The sequence below is a fragment of the Vipera ursinii genome (genome assembly GCF_947247035.1).
Source record: "Vipera ursinii genome assembly, chromosome: 1".
Taxonomy (NCBI): domain Eukaryota; kingdom Metazoa; phylum Chordata; class Lepidosauria; order Squamata; family Viperidae; genus Vipera; species Vipera ursinii.
Genome location: NC_139512.1, coordinates 217,012,331 through 217,038,847, shown reverse-complemented (window position 1 = coordinate 217,038,847; position 26,517 = coordinate 217,012,331). Strand labels below are relative to the sequence as shown.

The window sequence follows — 26,517 nt, the reverse complement described above, 5'->3', positions numbered from 1 at the left end:
CGCCAGCCCTGGAAAAAGTTCTAAAGCTTCCCCGTCTGGATGTGTGCGCGCCTCCATCGTCTGACGGAGGACCCTGAGGAATCGTCCATCCCTGGCAGGCACCTCGAGAACCACGCAAAAGCTGGAAGGGGGAGGCCAAGGAGGAGCTTCGGCAAGCGCCACTGGCCAGAGGAAAGCGGCGGGATGGGTCTCTCCTCCCTCCTGCAAAAGGCGAAGCCGCAGCCGGTGGCGGTTCAGCGGGTGGCTCTGCGCCCTGCCAAGTCCATTCCTGCCCCTCCGGCGTCTCTCGGAGCTGCGCCTGCTGCCGGCAATGAAAGGGGCCGCCGCTACAAGGTGAGGAACACCTGTCGTGGGGTAAGTAAAGTTTTCCCACCGCCTCCTCAGGGAGGTCGGTTGCTGCGCTGCTGCGAAGCTCCGGGCTGGGAGGAGGGCGCGCTGCGTCGCTGGCTTCGAAAAGAGACCCGAAACGCTTAACGCGAAATGATCGGATCGGATCGGATCGGCCTCGGGGGAGTTTTCTTCTGCTCTGCCCGTTTTATTCCAACTCGGATCTCGGCGCTGCGTCTTGGGAATAGAATGCGCTATTTGTTAGTCGTTGAGCTTGGCCGTTTACATCCCTTCTGTTTCTAAAAGCAGTTAGGAGTGATGGGAAAGGCATTTTCGCCCAGCCGTTGTGAGCTACTTTCAACATCCAAGTAGACGTAAGTTATCCCAATAAAACTGAAAAGCAAGCCTAGTTTGTGATATTTTTTAGGATGCTTTGGTTGTTTTGTGTTTGAAAGGTACAAGGCATGGATCCATCCCAGGCCATTTTCGAAAGGGGTCATTTTTTGCCTTGGAATCAATATTCGAAGGCCCGCTACTAGATAAATTAAAGGTTAAATGATGAAGGGAGAATTGAAGAACGTTGATTATGGTCCCTTTTTACACCTATTACAGCTATAACCAACCGTTTCCCTTTCCTTTCATTATGCTTTCCATTTTTGAATGATCTTTCTGGCTTAAAAGATGGATACATAGGATCAACCACACTCATTTGTTCCTAATGGTAGAGGGCAATTTCTGCAGATGGCAGCCTCCAACTAACCTGGCTTTCTCTGAAAAAGCTAAGCAGGGAGAGAACTGATTGAGGAAAAGATAGGAGACCACTAGGAAATCCCAGGGCTGAAGGCTAGGTTGGAAAACTTAAAGTTTCCCAAAAGACAGCTGTGGCAAACACCTTACTGTGAACATAGATGTATCCATCTAATAACCGGAAGTCAAGCTCAATGTAGATAATATTTATCTTTTTTAAAACTGATAAAATTATCATAGATGCTCATATATGAAATGCAGAAGGAGAAAACTGCTTCCTCTGCACTATTTCTCATAATGCCTTAGTGATTTTATACATGCATTTCATTGTTCTGATACTTCTGAACAGAAGTAGATTTTTTTAAAAAAATAAATCTACATCATGGCCAAGCCAATATGGCAACAAATATATATTAACTGCCTGTCAGTTAGATTTTTACAATGAAGTTGATTTTTGTTATTTGTTTTGCTATTTCTAGTATAAAGATGAAGGACAAATACGTCTAGAATATATATCCTAGCATGCTGGCTGGGGAATTCTGGGAGATGAGGTCCACACATCTTAAAGTTGGCAAGTTTGAAAAAAAAAAAGCCTGAACATTCTTTTCAGATAATGCTTTTTGGATTGGAATTATGAATAGATCAGCCTATTACTTCTGCAAATAATTGTGAATTGTTCCATGTTCCAGCACCCTTGCAATTAAAAACTCCTCCCTACTAACCAATCCAGGCAGGGAGGGGGGGAAAAGGGAACTACTTGACTTTGAAGAGAAGGTCACATTTAATTTTAGATTTGAATTGAAAGGTGATAGAAGTTTCCCTGTATGGACTGAAATACCAATACCTTTTTAATTTTTTTGATTTTTTTTAAAGGTTTAGCTGATCTATTTTTGTGTTTTTGTTCCCCCCACCCCTTCTTTAGTTATAGTGATTTGTACTCAGGGATCCTTTTCTACCATGTCAGAGTTCTGGCTAATATCAGCTCCAGGGGATAAGACAAATTTGCTTGCCTGGGACAGAATGAACACCGTGACTTCGAAAGCCAACCTGTCCAGCAACAGCAAGTTCGCCATCCCTGACCTCAAGGTAAAAGTTCGATGAAAAGTTAGAAGGGGAGGGGGGAAAAGGAAGAGCAAGACAAGAACAGGGCAGGGATCAAGCATATTTCTTTTTCTTTTTTGGTAGAGTGGGTCTCCATATGAGGAAAATTAGTCTGAATTATATCTTTCATTCTGTAGCTTTCTGAAGTGCTTGAATTCTATGCGCCATTATTATCAATCAGTGGGTTAATTACTAGCAGAAAAATCTGGAGGTTTAACTTGGTTCTTACTCAAGCCTGTCATTTGCAGAAAATCTCAAAGAACTTTAGCTAGACAGTCTATGAGCATCCTTAATGGTTATTATTCCAATTAATTAATCAAAGGCAAGCTCTGCCATAGATATCTTAGACAGAGACAAATTAAGTAAGATTTACTCACAAACAAATGTATAGGCAATTGTAGCATTAATAAACTAAATCTGAATTAATTCAATAAGGCTTAGCCCTAAGGAACCATACATTTCGTTTGAATGGAGATTCATCACATTTTAATGGGTGTCTATAAAGAAAAGGGGGGTGAGTGGGAATTATAACATGCACACAATGTCATTGTGTCATATTTTACCATAATTGATTAAAAATCATAATTTGTACCAATGCTGTTAGCATGTCTATTCAAAATAGGTCTTAGTTATTTTAATATTTGTGCTGTATAGACTTTTATCATAATTTAATTGACAAAACTTCAACTTATTAAATTACTTCTTCAATAACATCCTGCACTAACAAGTTAGCTTATTTTGGTTAGAGTACTAGAGGTAAAAAAAATACAGGGATTAATAATATGACTATGATAGAAGTGCTGGCTGGTATCTGAAAAATCACCTTCACTATTGGTAAGATAGTGTTGGTATCTTAAAGTGTAATAATTTCAAGAAGAGATGCAATGAATTTATTTACTGCAACTGCTTTCTGCCCACATTATATATAAATAAGGTAAGGCTCTCTCATTTTAAAGATGAAATGTTTCTTCCTACTGAAGTTTGTGAGGAAAATATAGGTTCTGTTCAGTGCCTTGTGATTGCATATACAATATACTGTGAGCAATAAAGCTGTTGAGGAATACTGAGAATAAAAATAGGGAAGAAGTCTTGTAGAAGTGGGATTATAATCACATGATGACATGCAGTTTTTCCTTATTTGGAATAGAAGAAGAGGCATTTCAGTCATTTTCCATTGAGAGAAAATATTCTCTCTGATTGACTTTAGCTTCCTCCAAGTGTCCTTAATACCTTGATTATACAAAAGGGCATCCATGCCAAAAATAATAAAAAAGATCATTCCAGGCAAAACAGTGGTGTAGCTCTTCTGTTTATGTTAAAGTATTTGTGTTCCTTTCCACAGGTAGGAACTCTGGACACACTGGTTGGCCTCTCAGATGAGTTGGGAAAACTCGATAGTTTTGCTGAAAGGTAAAATAGAACTTATTTACTGCACACAAACACAAATGGATGTTGTTTCTCCAGGTCACAGGGTTCCTGCCTGAACCCAACTCTGACTTGTTTAAGCTTGGCCTTAGAAGTCAGCCAGATCAGGCAGGTTTGGCTTTATTCTGTTTAAAAAGAAGAGTTGGGTTTAAACTCCTGTGTTTTATTTTGAATCCAGTATGTTTGGATCTAGGGACACAGCCTTTGCCCCAAGGTAATCAGCAAAGTCCCTGTGAAAAATGTTCCCTGCCCTCTTCATCGATCTATTCTATACAGTTATTCTGAGGAGCCATTACAGATATGAACCCGGGACTCGTGGTGAGAAATGTGGGAGAAATAGCACTTTTTGCAGAAGCACTACGGATGCTTTTAAGAATATTGAAATAGCTCTATTATTTCGGGGAAAATGTCCATCTATAGCTAAATCTGCCCTCCCCACTCCCAACTCTTCACTGTTCAGTAATAACACTGATAATAACCGCTACTAAGAGACACAGGACTACTAAGATGCATCAGCACAGAATCTGGGAAAGAAAATATAGGGGTGAAAATGAAGTGTATATTTGAAACACTATAGTGAGATTTGGCAGCCTAGAACAAAAGTTGGATTTTTTTTTGGGGGGGGGAGGGTGGATAGAATGCCCCCCAGTCCTTTTCCCTTTTTACAGTGAAAAGCAGAGTCAAATGGGCAAGGCAGATAAGACACCCTACTTTCTCTCATTTTTTTTTCTGAATGCCCACTTTCCAATTCTCTTTCCCCTTTTGTCTATGGAGATTCTCAGCCATCCAGGTCATGGTTGTCTCAAAGGTGGTTTTTCAAGTCAACTGGATTATGTCCCCCCCCCCCTTTGAGGAAAAAGACATTTTGCTTCTCATCCAAGAAGCTTCATCAGTTCTGGCTGGATGGCAGTGGGGGAAATATCTTCTTCTTCCTCAAGAGAAAAAATAAACATTGTCCAGTTACATTTTGAAAAAGCAACTTTGAGTCTTTCTCCTTTTCTTCTTAGTCCTTGCATCTCTAGGAAAGGTGAGAAGTATGAAGTTGTGTCTTTTATTGAGCGGTTGGGATTTTTTTTTAAAAAAATGCAGAACATATGGGCCTGTTATTAAGAAATAGATTTGCTTCTCCTCAGTGGAACACTGTTTCTCAGAATTCATCTGTTTTCTAACTAGGCTCCTAATACGGGTACTCTTATGGTCACCAAGAATTCAACTTTGCTCTATGCCAGACATGTCAAACACAAGGCCTGGGGGGCAGATCCGGCCCGCAAAGTGGTTTCATGTGGCCCGCGAAGCCATCCTGGAAACAGTGAGGGAATGGCCCCCACTGCCTTGGCCCTGGCCCAGAGACCCTCCTTCTGCCAGAGACCCTCAGATCTGTCCCACTCCTGCCCAGGCCCCCATAGGCACCCTTCATGCGAACATTGTAGAGCTGGCCATGCCCACCCAGTAGGCCGTACGCATTCTAGCCACGCCCACCCAGTAGGCCATATGCACTCTAGCCACGCCCACCCAGTAGGCCACGCCCACCCTGGCCATACCCACCCGGCCCCTTGAGGGCAACCGCAATGCTGATGCGGCCCTCAATGAAATTGAGTTTGACACCCCTGCTCTACGCGTAGACATCCATTCTTAATTACGGTGTTGCCAAAATGACAAGAAATGGGTTGCCACACTGTGATGCACATTTAATCTCTTGCCTGCTCCCCATGCAGATTTTCATTTTCATTTATTTGTTATTTATTTATTAAACTTCTGCATTACCCATCTCCCCCTAAGTAACTCTGGGTGGTTTAAAATAGCATCATAAAACAATATAAACACCTGAATAAAAGCGGAGCTAAAAACAGAGTTAAAAACAAGTTAAAGCTTACAAGTTAAAAAGTGAAGAGATAAATATTTTTTTTTAAATTTTTTTTAAAAATAAAGTTTTAGAAGGCTGCAAAGGTTATTAATGAGGCAACAGGAGTGCCACCCAGCCACCAGCCATCCCCAGGGTTGCATCATACTCTTAGACCACCACCCCCCATGCTAATTGGAAGACCCACTTCTTAACTCATTTCTGGAAAACCAGAAGAATGGGGGGAGGGCAAGATTTTCCAAAGGGCAAGGGCAGCTGAAGAGATGCCTCATAATGGCAAGGTTTTTGCCATGAGGATTCAACCCACATTTGTATTAACTGCATCATTTTATAGAAGAAGCTGAAAGTCTGCCGGGGAAGCTCATCTGATGAAAGAACAGACTTGTGTGTGAGGCTAGGGTGTTATAAAAATGAAAGCAACAGATGCTGAAGTCCATGGACAAAGAGGAATTGGTCTGAAGCTAGGCCAATGAACTCAGCATTTATATTACAGTTTGCAGAGAAGCAGGTTGATAGTGGAACTGTTATTAGATCAACATATGCAGGAAATGCTGGTACATCTAGCTAGGCAGCAGAAACCAGCCAGCGCTGCTTCTGACCAGCGTGGCAGGGAAGGGTCAAGAGTTTTCAGGGTCTCTTGTTTCCCTGCAGTTTTATTACTTATTTACACAAGGAGGCTGAGTATTTTTCCATGTCACTTGGAAGCAGCCCGTGGTATTCTGATGCTCTCTGCCCATCCATTCTTGAGTTGTTTCCATCTCGGATGACCCGCTCTCCTTGCAAACCTATTTTTAAATGCTCACCAAAGTTAAAATGGTATAGAATAAAGATGAGAATCCTGGGGAATTTGGGTGGAGACTTAATACTTCAAAAGCAAGTTAATGCCCATTTCTAAATACGTTTATTCTGGAGGAAGCGCTTTTGGACTTTTCCAGTTCTGCTGCAGCAGGGTTCCATTACATGCACAAACGCACACCCGAAAGAAAGGAGTATCTGTGGATCCCATGGGCTTCAAAAGTGCTGCTTGTAGGGTTGCTTGTAGGCTACAGTTTGAAGCAAACTACATATATACACACTCTGATTCCAGGTGTGCTTTTTCCTCTTCTTGAACAAGCCACACCTTATTTTCTTGACAACAGAGCAGTTGGGAAACAGACTTCGTAACATAAAGAACTTACTAGGGCTGAATTATTAGTTCCATCAATCAGAGTTGGGGACAAATCAACAGGAAGTCATGCACTTAGAACAGGGGTGTCAAACTCAATTTCATTGAGGGCCGCATCAGCATTGCAGTTGCCCTCAGGGGGCCGGGTGGGTATGGCCAGGGTGGGCATGGCCTACTGCGTGGGTGTGGCTACAGTGCTTATGGCCTACTGGGTGGGCATGGCCAACTCTACATCATTCGCATCAAGGGTGCCTATGGGGGCCTGGGCAAAAGGGGGACAGATCTGAGGGTCTCTGGCAGAAGGAGGGTCTCTGGGCCAGGGCCAAGGCAGTGGAGGCCGTTCCCTCACTGTTTCCAGGATGGCTTCGCGGGCCACATGAAACCACTTCGCGGGCCACATCTGGCCCCCGGGCCTTGTGTTTGACATGTCTGACTTAGAATGAAAGAAAAAAGTATTTTCTTATTGTTAGTACCAGAACTCAACAGATATTTTGTACCATACCCAACACATATTTTAAAAAAATAGCCAGTTCCCTTTGTTGTTATTGAAACTCCCTGTTAATCCATCACTGGTTTTGATCTGTCATTTGCTCATTTCTGCCTACACATTGGTTCTCACTTTAGTGACTATGAAAATGATTTTTTTTTACTATCTAGTAAGTTATTTCATGATTCTCGAATTAAATTGAACTAAAATGTCACTGTTTTGTTCTTGTGTGAAGTGTAATAAAGAAAATTGCCCAGTATATCGGAGAAGTTTTAGAAGATTCAAAAGATAAAGTACAGGAAAACCTGCTGGCCAATGGAGGTAGGCCTTGAAATCATGGATATATTGTTGAGTTTGGATGTTGTTTGTTGTTTTCACTGAGTTTCCAGAAAGAATCGCTGGAATTAATATGCTCGTTTATTAGAAAATTAGATGGTGCTTCTAGTTTTAGAGAATAATACTTTTTCTTCACTGTATATATGATTAAAAATATGATTGTTTTATAAGGAGTCCAGATTCCCAGAGAGATGACTATTACTCTACAATTCCATACAGATTTATTCTCCAGATCACAAAGTATTTAATGGTTTCTAATGATACGGAGAAATCCTTAATGGCAGTCAGCAGTGAAACACTTAGCACAAGAAAAAATTACTATAACAGAAGGAAATCAACTCAGGCTAAAATGACATTTTAAACTGCAATGTCTCAAGAACATTGCAATTGACAGCTTTTCACAGGCTAAAGTGGGACATGAATTGCTCCAAATGCAGCTTTAGTTCATACCTACACACAGAAGTTTTTTGTGCAATCTACTGAAAATTACCTTTAATGAACTGTTGAAATGACTATCGATAGCATAAGACCAGAATGGAATTCTGTTCTTTGGCAGACATCTTGCAGAAATAAGGATGCCAAGTGATTACTTTTTAAGTCAGGTATTTTTAAAGATCAATAATTGCACTTACTATATTTCAGGCACAAAGGACAAAATGAAATGTCTAAAGGGTATGTTGTGTTTGGGTGGCAATGTGTCTTGGCCAGCATGCTCTAGTGTTTTTAATAATAGAGTGGAGACCACATCTGGTTGTAGGGGTACAGTGATCAGGTTACGATGGATTTCTCTAGTAACAACCCCGTAGCTTGATCACCATCTCCCTATGACTCAGATTACTGCAGGTTTGCATCCTAGATTACTGTTGATTTTTCCTTTGACTCTGTCTTCTTCTTTCTTTTTAACTTAACTTTTTAACTTAACTTTCTTTTTAACTTACTCTGCATGTATAGCGAAAGGAACTGTGGTGACTACTGGAATGTGTGAAACTTTTTGCATGCATCTGTGTTCTTGTGATCAGTTGTATCATCAGTGTTCTTAAGCGTGCAAAACAAATTATTGTACTTTTTACTCAGTAGATCAGTTGAGGCTACTGGATCTAAGCTGTAAAAATTCAGATGAGGGTTTGGGGCAGCAAACATAACTTGCTGCTGCCACCTAGTAGTTATTTAGATTTTGCAGCCCTTGTCTACTATACCCAGGGCTCTTCCTCACAGGTGAGGGCTGTTCATTAGTCCTTAAAGGGGAAAACAAAAAACAAAACCCCCAACACACACCATGTTGGCATTAGCAATGCTGTCCCTTTGACAGTCTAAATTCTCGCTGGCTCATCGTACTTTCCTTATGTAGCTATTGTAGCCATTTTAAGGAAAGGAAGTGGTGATTCCCCTTGTTTCATTTCGTGTCCACCATGTTATGCTTGCTGATTAGGAAACAGTCACCAATCTATTTCCCTCATGGGTGGGGAGTGAGGATGGGTGAATTAGATGATTGGTTAAAATGGCAGATTAGCCCACTATGAAGTTGCCAGACTTACACTTAGTCCTCAACTTATGACCACAACTGGGAACAAAATCTCAGTTGTTGAGCGAAGTGCTCATTAAGCAAGATGCCCACATGATTGCTTTGCTTAATGGATGCAATCCTGGCACTTGCAGTTGCAGTCATTAAACAAACTTGTGTGTCTCCCAGGGCATCCCTCATCCCTTGAGACATCATATGCTCATTTCGTTACTGCTCTGTCTCTCCACTCAGAAGCTGAAAATCCTCTTTGCTAAAACCCAAACAGGTTTTTCAGCCCTCGAACAAAGAGACACTCCACACACAACCTAGGCCAGGCCTCCCAACCTGCCTCTCTGCACCTGCCTGAGGAGGTCCATGCTCATTACTCTACCACACAGCCTCTCTCTGCTGTGCTTGGATTTCAGCTCCCCTTGTCTCTGGAGGCTCGCTGAAAGAGCTGCCTGCTAGAGGATTTCATCTTCCCTCCATGCACAGAAGGAAACTCCTTCCGTGGGACTCAGGAAAAGATGAAATTTTAAGGATTTCAGCTCCATTTCTGCACTCTGCTGAAGGAGTTCAGCTCCCCTTGGCAGACAGTTCTTTCAGCCACCCCCAGAGGTGAAAAGGTGTTATCTCGGCAGGTGGCAGCAGCAGCTTGCAATCTTCCCTGCCAGCTTCCTCAGTGACTTTCTGGGGAAGCCAATAGAGCAGACTTCAAATGATGATCACATGGTTGCAGGCACATGGCAACTGTTGTAAGTGCAGACAGATTGCCAAGCACCCAGATCATGATCATGTCACTGTGGGGATGGTGGTGCAACATTTTGTGATGGTTGGAAGTGCTTTATGGACCGTAAAGCACCATTTCCAAGGACATTGCACTTCCTGACTCTTGTTAAACAAATGGTCATAAGCTGAGGACTATGGACATGGGGATCGGGACATGGGAAGAAGTGGAAGGGACCACTGCCAGAGCTCCTTGGATCACTTGAATTTGTCAGTCAGATCATTTCTGAACATGTGTAGGTTGTCCTGAAAAAGTGCAAACCCTGTGTTCCAAGGTAACTTGGATCCACAAGTATGGAAGACAAGCAACAGAGGTGAAACAGGAGTTCCGATGGTGTCAGCAAGTGACTTTCCATTTTAAGCATCTGGCAGTAACCAAAAGAGAACCATGCAGAACATGTGTGTGGCAAAACTGACCTCCTTAATCACACCATTCTGGATGGTCTACACATAATCACAACAGATATCATTATGGCAGCTACTGCTGTCAAAGCCAAAATAGAGGGGACAGACTATCCTGTCCTCCCCTACCAAGGGGGATATAGGTGTCCTTGATGGGGTGTGCAAAGGGTCACAAGAAGTGAAGCTACACAAAGTGATCTAGGAGCACGGCCCAGTGGGGATAATAATTCTTGTCAGCAGCAGCAGCATTGGAAAGCTTGTCATGCACCTACTGCTGACAGACCATAAGAGCACATTTTTGGCAGAACCTGACTCTTCCCCTGCAGTACAGGACTCGTGCTTTTTCAAACAACAACACTAAACCCACTTATATATTTTAATCCATAATATGAGGGAGACCATGAGTTCTAATCCTGCCTTAGCCACGAAAGCCAGCTAAGTGACCTTGGGCCAGTCATTCTCTCTCAGCCTAACTCACCTCAGGGAGTTCTGTTGAAATGAATGGGGCAGACCCTGTGAGCAAAGCACTCTCTGTGCACTTAGGATGACAGTAACAAGTTATAGTTCTGTAATGGATTATTTGCATTCATGGTTTATTCAAAAGAAATGAGTACAGAAAAAATACGTGAGAACTACAGTGAAGTGCGGCACGGTGGAATATTCCTGTTTAAAATCCATTTCCTTTCCTTTCAGGAAGGAGACAGAGAGGCTTAAGGCAGGAATATCAAATCTTGGCAACTTTAAGACCTGTGGACTTCAACTCCCAGAATTCCTCAGCCAGCCATGCTGGCTGGGGAATTCTGGGAATTGAAGTCTACAAGTCTTAAAGTTGCCGAGGTTGGACACCCCCAGTTGAAGGGAAAGGAAAGCGCCAGTTAGTTAGCACCATGCGCACTTAGGGTGCACTTAGGAGTGTGCACTTAGGAATTTTACAAACATCTTTGGAAGGAGTCCATTTGCTTCTTGAATGTCCCTACTGAGCTGTCTCCTACATATTTTATAGAAGATGAAGCCTGTTGATTTCAGGTCTCCAAGTCCTAAATTCTTGCTGTGCTCATTAGTTTTTCTGCACCCAGGAAATATAAGAAGGTAAGGTGACTCTTTCTAGGAGAAGCAACACTCTAGAGAAGGGCTTTGAGATACCAACAGGGAGCCAGTCTGATAACCCAAAGGAAGGTGATTGCTGTAGGCATTTGAAAGAGACACACTGTCCACCAAGGCAGAGGTCACCACACCTGCTTACGTGCCAGTCAGTCATTTATTTCCTTAGACCATCTGGATTTTGACTGTGTACGTATCCAAATGCATTGTGAGTGTTTAGTCCCATACGTTTCTTGCACACATATTCGGTTTCGCTTAATAATTCCTTTTTGGTTTGTTATTAAGGCCTCATTAAAAAACTACACAAAGTTGCTGGGGTGTCACTCTAGAAGCATCCTTAAATGTTCTTTCTTCTGTTTTTTTTCCAGCTACAGATGTGTGTGTGTGTTTGTCCATTTGTTTGTTCCTGCACACGTGTATTATTTAAAAAATGGCTTTAAAAAAAGTACCTTGCCCCACATTAGGTTCCCCCCCCCCTTGATCATTTCTGCTCTCCTGCAGTATCTCCACGCTACTTTTGATGCCACAGCAAAGGTCACTTGAAAGCTTTTGGGTGGTACAAGGAGGGCTGCAGTGGGGATCCCAGCATTAAAGCATACAATTCAGGATCCAACCCTTCATGTATTCCTTTAGTTCTGGTTTCTCCCACTGCCTGGCAAAAGGCCCTTTATGCACCCATTAATAGTTATGAATGAGGGCGTTCTCTGTGGGCGCGCCTGCCCTATGGAATCAACTGCCAACGGAACTCTGGACTGCCCCCGACCTTCGTTCATTTCGCCGGGACCTAAAAACCTGGCTCTTTGAGCTATCTGGTCTGGACTGAGGGGTTTAATGTTTTTAAATTGTGATTTAATTTTTGCGGCTAAACTTAATTTAATTTTATTTTAATTTTATATTGGATTGTTTTTAAATTTTGCCTTGTAAACCGCCCTGAGTCCTTTGGGAATAGGGCGGTATATAAACCGAATAAATAAATAAATAAATAAATTTGGTCCTTATTGAAATACTAATCCAATTAACATTTTAAAAGCTCCATCCCCACTGAAGAGCTGTAGCTAAGTCAAGCAGAGGGGGATTTTTCTCCTGTAATGAACAGGAAAATCTGTGGATATCTCATTTCAAGCAGCTTTTATGTTCATGCAGAGTAATGTAGGTTGGTAGATTTTTGACACAAGTGAAATTTACGTGAGATTTTGCACACTATGAGTATGTTAGATAGTCTCTGCACATGTTATTTTTTTAATCCCTCTGGAAATAACCCCAACATCTGATAATAAGTTTATTAAAAAAAAAGCAGTCCCCTTCCAATGTAAATATTTTGTTTGGTTTTTTGTATCCTGGCTTTATTATTTTTACAAATAACTCAAGGCAGTGAGCATATCCCACATATCTTCTGTTTCCTCTACAACAACAATCCTGTGACATGGGTTCGATTGAGGGAGAGCAATTGTGTTCAAGTCACCCAGCCAATTTTTTCATGCCTAAGGCAGCACTAGAACACCCAATCTCCCGGTTTCTAGCATGGTGCCTTAAGCAGTTTTTTCAAGTATATAAAATAAGTTAGGGGTTTTTATGGTTCCAAAGCCAATATGAACTATATCTTTCAGGACTCCAGTTCTTGCTGGTTGTAGCTGTGAAGCATTTTAGTTCAGTGACACATTGTGTGGGCCATGGATTCTCTAACCCTGCCCTAAATTAAACCTATTACTTTTAATCATAATCTTTATTCTCTTATTTGCTAACTATATTGACAAGATGAGAACTAAGATAAATATATTCCTCTTCATGAAATTAACTGGGTGAATATTTTTAAATTGTAAACAATTGGTATGGTGGGCCTTCAGATCTGGATTAGTATCTGGAAAAGGGAATAAATATAAAATGGCAATCCTTATCCAAGCCATATCTTAAATGCAAGCTAATCTGAATGTAGGTTTTCATGCAAAAAGAATACCGGTACTTTATTCTCAGAATAATTCAGTTCCCTGAATAATGCAGTTCACTGGATTTATTTTTATCATTTCAGTTGACCTGGTTAGTTACCTCACAAAGTTTGAATGGGACATGGCCAAGTATCCAATAAAACAGCCACTGAAGAACATTTCAGAAGGATTAGCAAAGGTAATCATCATTTCCCCCTCCTTTCTCCTATACTGAGAAGCACCTTATAAAAGCTGTTTCTGGGAAATGGTGATAAAATGCAGTTAATTAAGTGCATTTAATTGCTTAGGACAGCTTCCTTAGGAACCCAGGTCTGGAAATGATGGGTACTGATTTGCTTTGAAATTTATCAGAAAGCAAACTAGGGCCTTTTCCCACACTGTCAAATTCTAGCATTATGAAAATATCTTCTTCCTCATCTTTCTCCCCACAAAGAAATTCTTGTCTTGAGAAGAAAAGAAACAATAAATATGTAATATCTAAGTCGTCCTAAGTAGTATCTCCTGTGACTTAAGGAGACTATTTAGCTTATAACTCTAAATATATACTTTAAGTCTGTCTTAGAAGCGATCACAAGTCTGTCACACAGCAGTTTTCAGCAGAGAGAGAAGGCATTTATTTCTGTATCTGTAAATCTGAATGACAAGTGTGCGTTTAATGAGGGGTTTCACCCTAGGACCAGGAAGAATTTTCTTCAAGACCATAACAGAGCAAGGATAAATCATTTTCCTCCTCTTCTCCCTCCAGCTGCTGTTAAGAGAGAAAGACAGATGTAGGTATTTAAATTGCAACTAAAATAGAAAATAAGTTTAGTTTTGGCCCTTTGGTAAGCCTAACAACGGAATCTATATTCTCTGTAGAGTTTTCCATGTATGAAATGATTAAAACGCTCGACTTCAAAATGGAGGCAGAGTTCACATTGTTCAGCTGGATCTCCTTTTTATGTTTAGCAAATTACACAGATTGAAGCAGACATGAAAAGCCGAGCAGCTGTCTACAACAACATCAAAGGAAATCTTCAGAATCTGGAAAGAAAAACGATGTATGTGTTTAGATAAGTTTTCATGAATTGCATTTTCTGTATACATTGGGATACTGTTATGACCCGGGGCTGGGCACAGAAGCGACACACAGCCGAAGTGAAGGGTTAACTTCCTTTTATTGCTCCAACTTTCCCTCAAAATTCCCACCATTCACTACAAGTCCAAGAGCAACCTCTAAACACACACACACACACACACACACACACACACACACACACACACCCCTCCAATAGTTACTGGCTGCTAGAAGTCCAGGGAAGCAGCATAGTTCAGGAAGCTTGGTCACTGGGCATCGCAGAGCTGGTTCACTGTGAAGTCCAGCCAGGGCCAAGGCAAGGCAAGGCAAGGCAAGGCAAGGCAAGGCAGCAAGATGTTGGTAACAGCAGGTGTGGCTAGAAAAATGCAATGCTTGTTCCCAACAAAAGCTACTCCCCACGGCCGGCCTCTCTTTAAATCATATTCCTCAGGTGAGCCTTGTCAAGAGGAGCGGGGCACCCTCCTTCTGAGTAGTAGTAGTCGGGTCGAGTAGTCCGTGCTCAGGGATTGGGCGGGGGAGGCAGTTGCTAGCCTCTGGAGCTCCGTCGCTCCTCTGCTCTACTGCCAGCCCTTTCCTCCCCCCTCACTCAGTCATCCTGCACCCTCTCTTCTTCCCTGGCGACCCTTCCGAGGGACCTGGGACTGCCTCATCCACCTCCTCCGGTCATTCCTCCTGGGCCAGAGAGGCAGTGCCATCTCCCTCCATCGGTCCCAGCTCCAGCTCCTCCTCCTCCTCAGACCCCGGCTTCGAGGAGGCCATGACAGATACTGACTTCCTATGATGATGTCTTAACATGTTAGCTGCACTGGAATATAGTAATACAGACAAGTAATATGGGCTTAATCAGGGAGTGGGGTTTTGGTGCTTTTGGGTCAATATTGATGATTTCTGTCTGGAGAAGTCAGCAAGTTGCCATTGTTTGCTTCCCAGGGCTAAGAGAGGGTGATTGGCCTAATCTGGTTTCATGCCTAAGCTGGGAGTAAAAGTCATGATCTCCCAATTTCTAGCCTAGGGCCTTAATCATTGCATGAAATTGGCTCTCTGGTCAGCTCTTTAGTGGATCTGCATTAATTAATTAATCTGTTTAAATAGAATTTTTAAAAAGTGCCTAGTTCCTCTAAGCTTACTATACAGTATATAATGGCTGGATTTGCTTTTAAGTTTGTCCAAAAATTCCCTGAAAACATTTTCTTTCTAATCATCCAATTAAGCATTTACTTAACATTTAGAAAGTATAAATGGTGCGCTAACCCTCTACTGATCTTTTCTGCCTTTTATTTTTCTCCCCAGAGGAAATCTTTTGACCCGGACATTAACAGATATAGTGAACAAGGAAGACTTTGTGTTGAATTCCGAGTATCTCATCACTCTCCTTGTTGTAGTTCCTAAGTAAGAAAAAGTTGGCTTTCCTATGGATGGATTGAATTGTAACGCTCAAGGTTTACATGGTATTTTAGAGAAAATTCTCTGTATACATTATGCCAGTTTTGCCAGGAAGATTTTGGTGGAGTGAACTGGCAGAAAGTCCTCTACTAACCAAAGAGTTAGTGGAAAGGGACAAGGTTGGAGCAGGAGACTTTATTGCCTATAATAAGATCCTCGGCTCCGTTCTGCTCAAATTCACACTGTGGATGTATCTATGGGTGTACTTCGCATAATGGCTGCCTGGTTAGTGACCATTTGAAGTCATTCTGGCACTGAAAATGTAATTTTATGATTGGCTCCTTGCACTTGCAACCATTGCAGCCGTTTCTGCAGCTACATCAGGGGCCCCAAACCTTGGCAACTTTAAGACCTGTGGAGTTCAACTCCCAGAATTCCCCAGCCAGCATGGCTGGCTGGGGAATTCTGGGAGTTGAAGTCCACAGGTCTTAAAGTTGCTAAGGTTGGGGATCCCTGTGCTACATGATCAAGATTTGGGCACTTTGCAATGGCAGAAATTTATGGCCATTGCAGCATCCCATCGCCAGACAATCACCATTTGCATGCTTTCATAACTGGCTTCTGAGAAGCAGAGCTGTTTAAGAAGAAACTGGCGGTAAAATCGCAAGTTGTGGTCATTTGGTCTCTCACTTAACCATCATAACAACTGTGGCAGACAGAAGCGAGGTTGTAAGTCTGTTGCAGTCACGTCTCGCTTAATGACTGCATCACTTAGTAATGTAGTTGCTGGTCCCAGTTGTGATTGTTAAGTGAAGTTTACCTGCATTGTAAATATGAGCATTCCACATGACAGATTCAGAATACAGGCGGTCCTTGACTTACAACAGTTTGTTAAGTGTTTGGAGTTACAACAGCACTGAAAAAAGTGACTTAGGACTGTTTTTCACACTTACGACCACCGTGGCATCCTCATAGTCACGGGATCAAAATTCAGACGCTTGGCAACTGACTTATATTTATGACGGTTGCCGTGTCCCAGGGTCAGGTGATCAACTTTTGCAACAAGCAAAGTCAATGGGGAAAACCAGATTGTCTCACTTAGCAAGAGAAATATTGGGCTCCATTGTGGACGTAAGTCGAGGACTACCTGTACCACGTTGCAGTGAGGATTTCTTTATTTTTCGAAACTGTAGATGCTGTTTTTTCTTTGTAAAATAAATCCAAGGATGCTGCAACACACAGAACATCTTTTGTTTATGCTTACTCAGAAGAAAAACCCATTGAAATAGAGCTTGATATTTATCGACAATTCCTCAGCTCCTCCCCATCACCATATAATAATAATAATAATAATAATAATAATAATAATAATAATAATAATAATAATAATAATAATGATGATGATGATGATGATGATGATGATGTTGGAAGGGACCTTGGAGGTCATCTAGTCCAACCCCCTGCTCAGGCAGGAAACCCTATACCATTTCAGACTACCTGTAACACGTTGCAGTGAGGATTTCTTTATTTTTCGAAACTGTAGATGCTGTTTTTTCTTTGTAAAATAAATCCAAGGATGCTGGCACACACGGAACATCTTTTGTTTATGCTTACTCAGAAGAAAAACCCATTGAAATAGAGCTTGATATTTATCGACAATTCCTCAGCTCCTCCCCATCACCATATAATAATAATAATAATAATAATAATAATAATAATAATAATAATAATAATAATGATGATGATGATGATGATGATGATGATGATGATGATGATGATGATGTTGTTGGAAGGGACCTTGGAGGTCATCTAGTCCAACCCCCTGCTCAGGCAGGAAACCCTATACCATTTCAGACTACCTGTACCACGTTGCAGTGAGGATTTCTTTATTTTTCGAAACTGTAGATGCTGTTTTTTCTTTGTAAAATAAATCCAAGGATGCTGGCACACACGGAACATCTTTTGTTTATGCTTACTCAGAAGAAAAACCCATTGAAATAGAGCTTGATATTTATCGACAATTCCTCAGCTCCTCCCCATCACCAAATAATAATAATAATGATGATGATGATGATGATGATGATGATGATGTTGTTGTTGTTGTTGTTGTTGTTGTTGTTGTTGTTGTTGTTGTTGTTGTTGGAAGGGACCTTGGAGGTCATCTAGTCCAACCCCCTGCTCAGGCAGGAAACCCTATACCATTTCAGACAAATGGCTGGCCAGTCTCTTCTTAAAAACTTCCAGTGTTGGAGCATTCACCACTTCTGGAGGCAGGTTGTTCCACTGGTTAATTGTTCTGTCAGGAAGTTTCTCCTTAGTTCTAGGTTGCTTCTCTCCTTGACTAGTTTCCATATTAGTAGTTGCTTCAGGTATATATAGAGAAGGGAAGGTGAACAAGGGAAAGAAGAGCATCATGGAATCCTTGTAGACAAGACTCGATATTCCAGTAGCCCCTCCAGTTATGATTTACCCCAAAAAAGGGGACTTCAAAGTTCTGATGGTCAGCCTCCCTCCATGGTTATGTGACTGAACTTTGGACACTTGGAGACACGGCTGCATTTACAGCTATTTGCGATGTCCCGCAGTCACATGGCCACACTTTATCAAAACCTGACAACTTCCAGTTTCTGGCAAAGTTGTGCAAAACCAAACTTTGGTTCGCTTAATGACCGCAGTGTTCGCTTTACGACTGCCACCTTTACTTAACGACCACTGGGGAAAAAAAGGCATAATTTTACAACGTATCACAGTATTCGACTGTAAATGGCGAGCTCCATTACACTCGTATGTCGAGGACTGCCTGTATGTTAGAACGGATAATTGCAATGAGCCTAGGAAGATTCCCCAAATATGGAAACTTCAGTATGAACTCTGAATGCTCACCTCTCAGGTCTTAGGCCCAGCACCATGCTTGAATCCACTTTTGTCAGCTCACTCGGGAAGACAATTCAAGGGTCTTAATGCTATACTGTTTACACTGGAAGCTGGCTAACCTTTAGAAAAAAATGGAATGGGGATCGGGCAATCTGTGTCCTCCAGGATTTCTGGCCTGTAAAAAATGCAGCTCAGGAAGCCCAGTGCTCTCCCATTGGAGACTAAGTGGAGCTTAAAATTTCAGTTCTTCTTCTTCTTTTTAAAAGTTTTGGTTAAAGGGTAAAATGAGTGCCTTGCAGAGAATAGCACAGTTTTAGCCACTTTGGGAATCTGGCACAGAAGATGCTGCCTAGAGCTCAAGCTGATGGAAATTGAACAACCTTGTCACACAGGGTCGATTTCCCTGTGGTGCTTTCCCCCCCCCCCATCAACTTAGCATTAAGATTTTCTGAATTTCTGTAAAGAGAAGTGACAATCATTATGCTTAAAGTAGCACTTTATACAGAGATACTGTACAAAATTTCTCTTGTTGCAGATCAAGCTATGTGCAGTGGCAAAAAACATATGAATCACTCTCGGATATGGTGGTTCCTCGCTCTACGAAGTAAGTACAACTTTTGGACTGCCTTGTTTCTCGAACAGATTTCAGCCTTATGCTAAGAATCGTTGGGAGTCGTCATCATATTCTGGTTTGGAAATGCTTTGCTTGAAATTTTTCCAAATTGGCATGTTTCTGATTTGGATATTCTGGAATATGAATATTGCGGGGGGGGGTTCTTGAAGGAACTTAAATAGGATTAGACACGGCTGAGTCTCCTCTTCTACTCGGAATTTTGAAAAAGAAAGAATTTGGACTGTTGCAAATTGTGACAAGAAATATCTCTTCTTTTTATTTTTAAAAAGTATTAAATATTAATACTGTCTTATTGCATAAAGTTTTAAAGGATGCTGGGGGAGGTTGATTTAAAGCTGCTGAGTTTTTCTTTTTGATATTTCTTCTTATATAACAAGATTGCTTTTTATTGCCAAGAAAAAGGGAAGGGAAGGGAAGGGAAGGGAAGGGAAGGGAAGGGAAGGGAAGGGAAGGAAAGGAAAGGAAAGGGTTACTGTAAGAGGAATGTAGGTACCAATTTTTGGAAAGTGTGTTCAATTGTTTTCTGAAGAACCCAGTGTCTTCTGTTAATCACAGAATGAAGGCTATTGCTAAGCACATTGATTTGTGCTTTAGATTGTAAGCCGCCCTGAGTCTTCGGAGAAGGGAGGGATATAAATGGGATTAAAAAAAACAAAACTTGGGGGGGGTGTGGCGAAATGGAAGCTAAAAAAATTCTCTATGTAACAATAGAGTGTACAGTATCAGTACTATTGTGTGGATTAAGAAACTGCTGAGGAAGTAATTGAACCTGACAATTACCAATTGCGGCAGGTTATAATTATTAACAATCACAATTACACACTCATTGTTAATTGCTTTGGCACCCTATCACGGAAAGGCAGGATAAGTTTTAGAATAACCAGAGCCGCCATGTATTTGATTCTTCCAGGATGATCACTGAAGACGCCGAGGGAGGGCTCTTCACAGTCACCCTGTTCCGAAAAGTGATTGATGACTTTAAGACCAAAGCCAGAGAGAACAAGTACTGCTTCCTTTCTACTTCTATGCCAGAAAAGCAAAATAGTTCAGGCTCTTTCTCCTGTGCTGAAGTGAAACTAGACTCGTCCATGCAGTTATTCATCGGAGCTCTTGAATAATTTGCACGTGGATGGATCCAGGGGTGGGCCTGTTTGCATCAGCAGAACAGGAAGACGGGGCAGCCAATGCTTCTCCGCCTTCCATGAATCTCCAGGATGCAGTGGGGAAAGTCTGCTATATGAATGGACTTCTATTTAGAGTACGTTAAGGACACACGCCATTCAGCTAGGTTTTAACCAGATTTTAAACTTGTTTAAGAGTATGTTCATACCTGAATATCTAGGTCAACCCGGAAGAGATAGAAACGAGAGGAAGATCATTTTAAAGTATCCAGTTTAGCCAAGTTATGTTCACTGAACGGTACTGAGGAATGGATGACAAGTAAGGCAGTCTTAATATGCCATGGCTTTTTAAGTCTATCCAATCATTCTCAAATGTTTGATGCTTACAATATTAAACCTTGAACAGTCCTAACCCTTGAACAATTTGAGGACTCGGTTACCTTTCTGTTGAATCATAATATTTACAAACATTTTGCTAGTAACACCACCACTTGCAGATTTCCACATAATGCTAAGTGAGAGACGAGCTCTCTCGGTGGCATCTTCTATGTACTGTATGAGATCCCCCTCTGGGCTAGGCTTTGATTACAGGTGGTCCTCAACTTATAAATGGTTGCTTAGTGATTGGTCAAAGTTATGATGGATTTCCCTGAGGATACTTCTTACCCAGTTCTGAAGTTCAGACAGCCACCTCCCCAGTCAGGCACTTGACTGCATGTCAGGTGCCTGGCAGCCAGCCTGCATTTACGGCTGTTTGTGGCGTTTGGTCACATGAGCGTGTTTTACCCATAGCAAACCGTTAGTTCACTTAACAGCCATGGTGTTTGGTTAAGAATTGCTGTGAAAAGTGGGTTCGTCACATGTGTGACCTGTTTTACAACCATCACGACTTAGAACCATGATGGGAAATCTCCATTACAATCCTAGGTTGAGCTCTACCTGGTATCCGTGGAAGATACACTCTGTTTTAGCACACCATGGAAGTGCATGAGTGCCTGCTTGCAATTTATTCTTATACAAATATGTTTTGGATTGTTGCCTAATGAGGTGTCTATTGAGAAGGCCTCTAAAAAGTGAAGATGTTGGGGGCTATCAAAAAATCAAAGTCTTGCCCTTTTTCATGTACCACGTGATGGCTATATAAAGAGACAAGACTTCAATTGGGCCTATCTTCTTGAATGTTTTGGTGATTCTTCCCCCCCCTCCCCCCACCAGCTTCACTGGTGCCTCTACAGCCTAAATCATCACTTCTTTTGACCACTGACTCTCCATCCAAAAACACCCAGGGTGGCTGTTAAATTCAGAGAGGAAGGGCAGGATTATAGGGAAAAATAAGAAACCCTTCATAACTTCAGCTAATGAGTCACCTTTTCCAGTCTGATGCATCAGGAGGGAGTCATGGAGCTGAAAACAAAACAAGCTTATTAAAGATGACAAGAGCTCCTGAAAGCTTTGAAAATTAGTCTAATGTGACTTACTCCCACACTGCCTTTCCCAGCTAAGCTTTCAAAGTGTACCTTGTGGTTTAAAAGAGCATTTGTGCTCAAAAGCCCAGGCAGGAAACAGCTTTCTAAAAGCCCAGGTGATGTCTTTTCAGGTTCATGGTGCGGGAATTTTATTTTGATGAAAAAGAACTGAAGTGTGAAAAGGACGAAATGAGGAAGTTAGCTTCTGATAAGAAGCAACAGTATGTGAGTAAACTTCCAAGTTGTGCGTATTAACTTCTGTGCCCCACTTGCTGACTGTTTGCCAAGTTGCCACATGATCTCACTGTTAATGGTTTGCCCAGAAATGCTATACCTATTCTTGGGATGACAGCCAAGACAATTCATTATCCAAAAGTGTTGTTCACACATTTAACCCGATTGCTGAATTAATCCATTGCCATAATCCGCATGACTCATTGACCCATGAATTAATCAATGACCTACGTTTGCACCGCAGGTTAAATCTGAAAAAATAAGGAACCAAATTTAACACATTGCGAATACAGCTGTTATGTTTGTACTTTTATGTTTACAGGTCTGGTTACACCTGTACACTTTTGGAGTGTGCATGTGTGTGGTTGAGAACTAGTTTGCTGTAGTGGTTAATGTAACATGTAAGAAACCGGGAGAATGCGACTTCTAGGTTGGGGCTCAAAGCCACTTGGGTAAGCTTGGGCCTGTCATTCTCTCTCAGCATTAGGAAGGAGGCAAGGGCCAACTGCTTTTGAAAAACTTTGCCAAGAAAACTGCAGGGACTTGTCCAGGCAGTTACCAAAGCCAATGTTGATTCAAAGGTGCATGCATGCATGCATCCAGATGCACGCGCACGCGCACACAAACACACACAACCTTATTAGGCACAAACCAATGCAGTTTTCTCTCATCAACAGAGTGTTTTAATCTCCGATCAAGGAATGTCGATTGGTGGCCCCCAGGGGGAGAGCGTTCTCTGTGGGCGCGCCAGACCTATGGAACCGCTTGCCAGCTGGGCTCCGGACGGCCCCCGACCTTCGCTCCTTCTGGCGCGATCTCAAAACCTTTCTTTTTGAACAAGCTGGCCTGGTCTGATGGGTTGGGGTTGGGTTTTATAATTGGTTTTAACTTCAATATGTATTAATTTATTACGGGCATTGTTATTTAATTACTTTTTAATTTTTGTATCTGGTTTTTTATTATGTATTGCCCTGTTCACCGCCCTGAGTCCTTCGGGAGAAGGGCGGTATACAAATTAAATTATTAAATTAAATTAAATTAATATTAGATGTAGTCCGGAATAGCACTCTTGATTTTCTAAAAATGGGACTTTCAAATGTCTTCCCTGTGAATGGATGTTAACCTAATTTTGTTTAATTACTTTGGCCATCCATCTTACATAAATAACTTTGGGCAGTATATATAAGGATTAAAAGCACACAACCCACAAAACACAAGCCTCAGTGCCCACAGATAAAACAGTGACCCCCACTCTCAACTAGTACTACCTCCTCCCCCCCAACCCCCCATAACAACAGCAATGGACATCGCATAAACCTCCTGACCCAAATGCCTGGGGAAATCCTTATCCTCTGAAGGCTGAACAGAACTCAAGCCAACAGACACCATTCAGGTGGGTTGGCTAGCTCTTCTGCAAGTTTTTCCCAGCCAGAGGTAGCACCACGAACTGTAGGCTTGACTCCTTCAGTCGTTGGCTAATATGTTTCACCCATTTTTGGAGGGCTTGGGTTTTGAAGGAGTGAATGGGTAACTGAAGCCTCCACAGACCTTATTTTGTATGAAACCCATGAAAACATGCCATCGAAGAGTATCAGTGAAATAGAAGGTGGACTTTTGGGGCACAATTGTGAGTTCTGGAGGCCATAAAATAGGATTGGACGTATATTATTATTTATTAAGTTATTTATTAATTCGGTTTATATACCGCCCTACTCCCAAAGGACTCAGGGCGGTTTACAAGGCAAAATTTAAAAACAATGCAATATAAAATTAAAATAAAATTAAATTAAGTCTAGCCGCAAAAAATTAAAATCACAATTTAAAAACATTAAACCCCTCAGTCCAGACCAGATAGCTCAAAGAGCCAGGTTTTTAGGTCCCGGCGAAATGAACGAAGGTCGGGGGCAGTCCGGAGTTCCGTTGGCAGTTGAATCCATAGGGCAGGCGCGCCCACAGAGAACGCCCTCCCCCTGGGGATCGCCCGTCGGCAATCCTTGACCAGCGGTACCCTGAGGAGGCCCTCCCTGTGGGAACGCACAGGACGATGGGAAATTGACACTGGCTGCAGGTGCTCCCTCAGATAATCCGGGCCCATGCCATTTAGGGCTTTATAGGTCATCACCAGCACCTTGAATCTCACCCGGAGGGCAACTGGAAGCCAATGCAGCCCACAAGTGACAAGTTCCGCCTGGATGACAAATTCCCACTATGTCAACTGTATTTTTGCTACCAAGGAGTTGTTTTTTAATCACTTGATGCTGAATCATATTACCTGCATCCTTCCTGGGAGGGGCCAAGGATCACAATTAGCCATTTTGGTTAAGTATTATGGAAGCATGACAATACCTAAATGTAGTTTAAGACTCTGTTTAATTTAAGAAAGTGGATTACATTGCTCCTCACATATTTTGTGAAATTTTTTTTTAAAAAAGGGCCCTGTTTGGAACCTTTGAGAGTTACACTTACAGCTCTTCCATTATCTGATATTGTATTTTACTCATTAAAGGGTCCTCTGTTGAGATGGTTAAAGGTGAACTTCAGTGAAGCATTTGTGGCTTGGATCCATATAAAGGCACTAAGAGTCTTTTCAGAATCTGTCCTCAGGTAAACATGAAATTTCATAGGGTACATTTTTCCTAAAGCAAAGCACAATCTCGGTTCAATCATTACGGATCTCGGTTGATCAGTTTTGACTTTCTCACTGATTTTAAACATACTTTTGTGGTAACCCGTGGTTCTTAAAAACATTTCAGGAATAAACAAACTGTAATTAGGCAAATGTTGTGATAGAGCTAATAAGGAAAATAAGCAATCTTTGATGCAGTTTAAGACTAAAAACTCCTAGTCACAAAGAAAAGCAAAATGAGGACAGTTGACAGGTAATGTGAAAACTTCTTGCATTGCATTCTGCTGCTGCCAGTTTTAACACCCATTGAACTTGTTCAAGGTATGGATTACCAGTGAATTTCCAGACAATGCTACTTCAGCCTAATAAGAAATCTATGAAAAGGTTGAGAGAAGTACTAAATGCAGTTTTCAAGCATCTGGATGAAGTAGCAGCAGCCAGCCTAATGGATGTAAGTATGCTACTGCAGGTGGCCCGCCAAAAGATGTAGATGGCAAACAAGGGCTGCAGGAAGCATAGGACAAAATGGGTAGTTGTCTCCTATTCTGACCCTTCCCCTCCTCTCATTTTTGACACTGCCTTCTGCCTCCCAATCAGGAGGCTGTTGAATAAAAGGTAGCAATCATTTATAGCAGAGGTGAGGAACTATGCCCCCTTTATGATTTGTGGACTTCAACTCCCAGAATTCCTAAGCCAGCATGAGAATTTTGGGAGTTGGAAGTCCATAGGTTATAAAAGTGCCATAGTTCCCTAACAGAGTATGTGTGGAACCCCAGGGCTGCAGTTACCCCACCCTTAAATTGGCTTATTCCTGTAACATCTGCCATGAAGTTTTCAGAAGATCTAGAGCAGGGGTGTCAAACTCACAATGTCACGTGATGTGTCGCGATGTATCACAACTTTTTCCCCATTACCGGCAATGGGGTAGGCACGGTTTCGGCATGATGCATCCGGCCCACGGGCCAGCAGTTTGACACTGCTGATCTAGAGACTTCTAATGAGGGATCAGCTTCGTTACACTAAGTCTGGGGATTTCCAATTTAACATCTGTATTTACTGCTTGTTTGAGGTCTTTCATTTCACAGTACTTGCTCCTGTTATGGTTATTGATGTTTCTTAAGTATCCCCTTGGATTCAGTAAAAATTGTAGCACCTATCTATAAGGTTGAAGGACCTCACCCTACTTTATTTTAATCTTTTCCCAGACTTCAGTTGACATCCCTGGCTTGCAGCTAAGCAATCAAGACTATTACCCCTATGTCTATTTCAAGATTGACCTCAGTCTTCTCGATTCCAGCTAAAGTTTGCTGGGCCAAGTGTGACTTGTTTTTCAGTATTGTTGGATTTGATTGTGAACAAAATGTCATCCACTCAAGCTGTTTTGTTTTTTAATACAAATATAATGGGAATGTGACCTTTTCCATGCAGAAAGAGCAAATAATTTTAAGCATGTGTTAACTGTAGTTCCTAGATTTGGCTTAACGATAGGTAGACTTAATTGCTTTTTACCATTTTAACAGTTAAGATACTAGAAGCTTTTTTCTGATTATATTAGAAAACATGCTTGCGAGGTATTGTGTTATAGTTGTATTTATTGTAATTACAAAACAGCCCTGATCGTCTAGGCTAGGTTTTCAAAAATTTAAAGGTAGTTTTAAGGTAGAAATATCCTGGAGTCATACATCTGTAATTTGTTTAATGTATTGATTCAGTCAATACAGCAGTTATACATTAAAATAGGAGGAAATATGTTTGGGAAATTAATTTTAATTGAACTAGTTGCTTCAGTTTAGCATGTAAGAAATCCAGATAGAAAATTTTTCTCCTCTGTTTCAGTGAAACAACTTTCCTTTCCACTGAAGACTGACTCACTGTAGACATAATACAGAATTTGAAATCTCATTTTGTTTCCCAGTTTG

The 26,517-nt window shown here is 41.6% G+C and overlaps 1 protein-coding gene across 7 annotated transcripts; it reads left to right on the top strand.

Moving 5' to 3' along the window:
* ATP6V1C2 (ATPase H+ transporting V1 subunit C2) lies at window positions 1–26,498 on the top strand. Of its 7 annotated transcripts, XM_083378872.1 has the most exons (15): window positions 1–354; window positions 637–701; window positions 1,554–1,645; window positions 1,997–2,160; window positions 3,518–3,585; window positions 7,349–7,434; window positions 13,266–13,360; window positions 14,131–14,222; window positions 15,551–15,649; window positions 19,053–19,121; window positions 20,062–20,154; window positions 21,870–21,963; window positions 24,479–24,576; window positions 24,920–25,049; window positions 25,804–26,498. In XM_083378872.1, the coding sequence occupies exons 3-15, from the start codon at window positions 1,597–1,599 to the stop codon at window positions 25,897–25,899; spliced, it is 1,233 nt and encodes a 410-aa protein (XP_083234998.1). In that variant the 5' UTR covers window positions 1–354; window positions 637–701; window positions 1,554–1,596; the 3' UTR covers window positions 25,900–26,498. The 7 variants fall into 7 exon arrangements, with proteins under 7 accessions (XP_083234998.1, XP_083234999.1, XP_083235003.1 ...); XM_083378873.1 differs by lacking the exon at window positions 637–701; XM_083378877.1 differs by lacking the exon at window positions 1,554–1,645 and having other exon boundaries at window positions 3–333; window positions 634–701.
* Window positions 26,499–26,517: the final 19 nt, after the last annotated feature.